The following is a 3,504-nucleotide window of genomic DNA, read 5'->3' on the forward strand; positions in this document are numbered from 1 at the left end:
CTGGCTGTGCCCCCTCCCAGCTTCTCGCTGGCAGGGCATGAGAAGCTGCGAAGTCCTTGACTAGTGTAAGCACACTGCTTAGCCAACTAAAACATCGGTGTGTTATCAACATTATTCTGGTACTGAATCCAAAACACAGCACTGTACCAGCTACTAGGAAGAAAACTAACTCTATCCCAGCCGAAACCAGGACACCAACACGATATATACACATACAGTCTTGCTATTGTTAAATATTCATCTGTGTATCCTGTTTCCCAGAGTCATGATTCCACTTATAAATGACCTCTATTCTGATGGAATCAAAAGAAAAAAGTACTGAATAATTAATAAATAGATATTGATCACCTTGGTCGAGAATCCAAAGTTCTGCATACTCAGATTTGTCAATAAATAAGAAATTGTTATTAGAAGAAATTACATTTATAATGCCACTTAGAAAGCATTTCAGACTAAGTTACTTCAACTACAAGACCATATTGAAGAAAGAATCTGCATTATACCAGCATTGCTTTGTTAGCCATACACACCTTTGCTAATACTTGGGCATGAGAACAAGAATAGGCACCAGACAAGTAAAACACTCATGATCACACCAGCTACCAAACAGATACGAGACTTAAAGGTTTTAGATGATTAAATTTACCGAAGAGCATGCAATATAAGCAAGCTATTAAGGAAAGCTTCAGCTGAACGTGCTCACGGTTCTTTTACAACAATAAACTGATTATGCTGTAAACCACTAGGTGAAAATACACGTATTACACAGATTTTTATTTTCAGAGGGCTCTATTCACACAAAGGCTATAGGGCCATGGTTGCACCTACATTACCAGGCAAGAATGGCTCAGTAGGAACAGATCTGTATAGTAACAAAGATGGCACTGAGGTCATAACAGCCACGCCAGCTATTTTGGGAATTGTATTTCAGACTAGAGCTACTCCAGCCCCATACACTTAAAACCTGTAAGAATTTGCAGGACAGCTCTAGGTTTAATTTCATCTGAGAGGAACCCAGTTTGTGTGCTCTGAGACCACTCTGCCATGAAAGCCAGTATGTTGTAAATGGGGAGATTAGTTTCCAGAGTACTCCTGACTCAAAATAAAATACTAGTGTAGATATACCCTATGAAAAGAAAAAATACTCGCTGTCTTCTCCCCCATTAGAAAAGAACCACCGGACAAGGATGCAAGCTTTATAACTTTTTGAGGAAGAAGTTATTGTGCTTACGTTTGTTGGTTTCCAGTCATTCAGTCTATTGTCCAAAATTACATCATAACAGAAAGCTCCTGAAATCACTGCAATTCCAATTCCAAAGAGAAAAATATCCATGTTTGTAACAAAGTATGTATTTCATTGCCATAATATACCCTTATAAATATATCAAAATGAATGAGAAGAAGAACAAAACGATCTCAAGAAATCCATCGTAAAATATAAATTTTCAGCTGTGATTATACAGTCAAATGGCAGATTAAACCTGTATCAGGTCACAGATGAGCAAAAGAATAATCTTCCAATCATAATTTTTAGTAACTCAAGTGCTCACAAGGTTATGTAGTTATTAGGGCAAAGTTCACAGAAACACATCAAATCGTCTAAATACCTTACTCATGTAACTTCACAATAAAAAGGTTATGTCCTCAAGTTACTAACTTAACCTATGAAATCCTAAGCGGTCTGAAACACTGTTGCCACAGACCAATTTTCTGTACTTTGATAACAAAATTGTTTTCAGTGTGATTGCTATAAATTAAAGGCTTCCATAACAGCATGTAATACAGAAATCAATGCTAAGTACCTTCAATCACTGGAAAAGGAGCCTCTGATTTTTTTGGTAACAGTATTAGACAGTCACTTAAGAAGCAGCAAAAGACAAGACAATCAGTATGAAACACTTATATCACCTCGCACTTCTGGAGCTTTAATCAGATTCACTGAGTACTCATCTTTGAACGCCCGCTTTAACACACTTGCCATGATCATGGCACAGGAACGCCAATAGGCCTATAAAGAGAATTTCAAAACACAGGTTTATTACCTAGAAGCTAACAACCCATACCAGATGAACATCAGCTATTTATTCCAAAAGAACACCAACACTTAATTGAATGAGGCACAAACCTAGCTGTCAACCGAAGCATTACTTTCTTTAGTATTTAAACTTCTATTTGGAGATGATTCTCCATACAGAATCAATCAAAAAAAATCAAAACTGCACTTAAAATGAAAGCCATATGTTTCCCTGGAAAGATTTAAATCTGAAATCATAGAATAATACAACAATATAGGTTGAAAGGGATGCCCGCACATCACCTAGCCCACAACCTGGTCCAACTACCAATAACCATGATATGCCAACCAACTATTAAAAATATCTGAACTTTCACAACAACAAAGTTCAAGAAAGCAGACAGACGTGGAACTGAAAGGGGCATACAGAATCAAGATCACCTACAATGGGATAAGATACAGATTTACCTTGTTTACTTCCTCTGGATCTTCATCTTTGAAAGTAAGGAACTGAATTTCACATGATTTGGTCAAGGGTCTATACATATCCCAGACTTCACCATCCACAAGAGCTAGAACGGATTTCCTGCAATGCCATTCACTTAAGTCTAAAGAAAATGAAAAAAGTATTACACAGTTATTAACCATACTCCTCAGAGTCAGCAGTTTAGACCCCTGCATTTGTAACAACAAACTGCAAGTTTCACTTTTGTAAATGACTTGGAAGGATGAGCAGTTAATAGAGCCTCCAAAAATTAACGCAGTTTCTGCTGATGTATTTTAGTACAAATGTATTTTAAACATATTTTAAACTACAAATATTCTGAATGCATGTCTGTTACCTTGGTCATTGAAATGTCAATAATATTAACATTTTGAATTTGGATGACAAGTCCTTCAATTGGCAGCGCAATTTTCATCACCAGTGGCACAACATTAGTTTAAGGGTCCATTCACTTACGCATGGCACAATTGTATGGAGTAGACAAAGCTTTGTTCATTACAAACACGCTGCCAGGGTGAGATTTCCCAGTGTATTTTACTTCGATTTTCTCAATTCGTGGATACAGAGATAACTGTCTCTCTTTCTCTTTGGTAAAGAGCTCATTACGCATCTGAATCACTTCATCCGATGTCAGTCGAGAAACAGTCGGCGTGGAGATGAACCCTGGTAAAGGAATGATCTAAAATAAGCAATAAGGTGTTTTTAAAGCCTCTTTATAAGGTGCTTGTTTCTACAGAAAGGAGGACACGCCACCGCACTGCTAATCCATGTGTCCGCCTCAACATGTGCAAGGCGAGCACTTCAGCAGCTCTTACTGCCCGTCCACCCTCGGTCCCTGCAATGCCTGCATGAAGTCGCAGCAGAAAACTCTGAAGCAACGAAAGCTTAAGGACGTTCTCTGCCTGCAAAGGCTCTTCCTTCCCTCAGACGGGCCCCTGCGGACCGCGCCCGCTCTGCGCCCCCGCGCCTCGTCCCCACGGCCCCC

The 3,504-nt window shown here is 38.9% G+C and overlaps 1 protein-coding gene across 1 annotated transcript in view; it reads right to left on the bottom strand.

Annotated features, from left to right (window-relative positions):
• Window positions 1-3,504, bottom strand: part of MRPL39 (mitochondrial ribosomal protein L39) — a 10,893-nt gene that overhangs the window by 6,800 nt on the left and 589 nt on the right. The window contains exons 2-5 of the mRNA XM_009283060.1: window positions 2,976-3,198; window positions 2,483-2,622; window positions 1,909-2,008; window positions 1,232-1,299 (exon numbers count right to left, since the gene is read on the bottom strand). Of these exons, the coding sequence (XP_009281335.1) occupies window positions 1,232-1,299; window positions 1,909-2,008; window positions 2,483-2,622; window positions 2,976-3,198 (531 nt within the window). The remainder of the gene's footprint in view (window positions 1-1,231; window positions 1,300-1,908; window positions 2,009-2,482; window positions 2,623-2,975; window positions 3,199-3,504) is intronic.

Source organism: Aptenodytes forsteri, unplaced genomic scaffold (genome assembly GCF_000699145.1).
Source record: "Aptenodytes forsteri isolate BGI_AS27 unplaced genomic scaffold, ASM69914v1 Scaffold2, whole genome shotgun sequence".
Lineage (NCBI taxonomy): Eukaryota > Metazoa > Chordata > Aves > Sphenisciformes > Spheniscidae > Aptenodytes > Aptenodytes forsteri.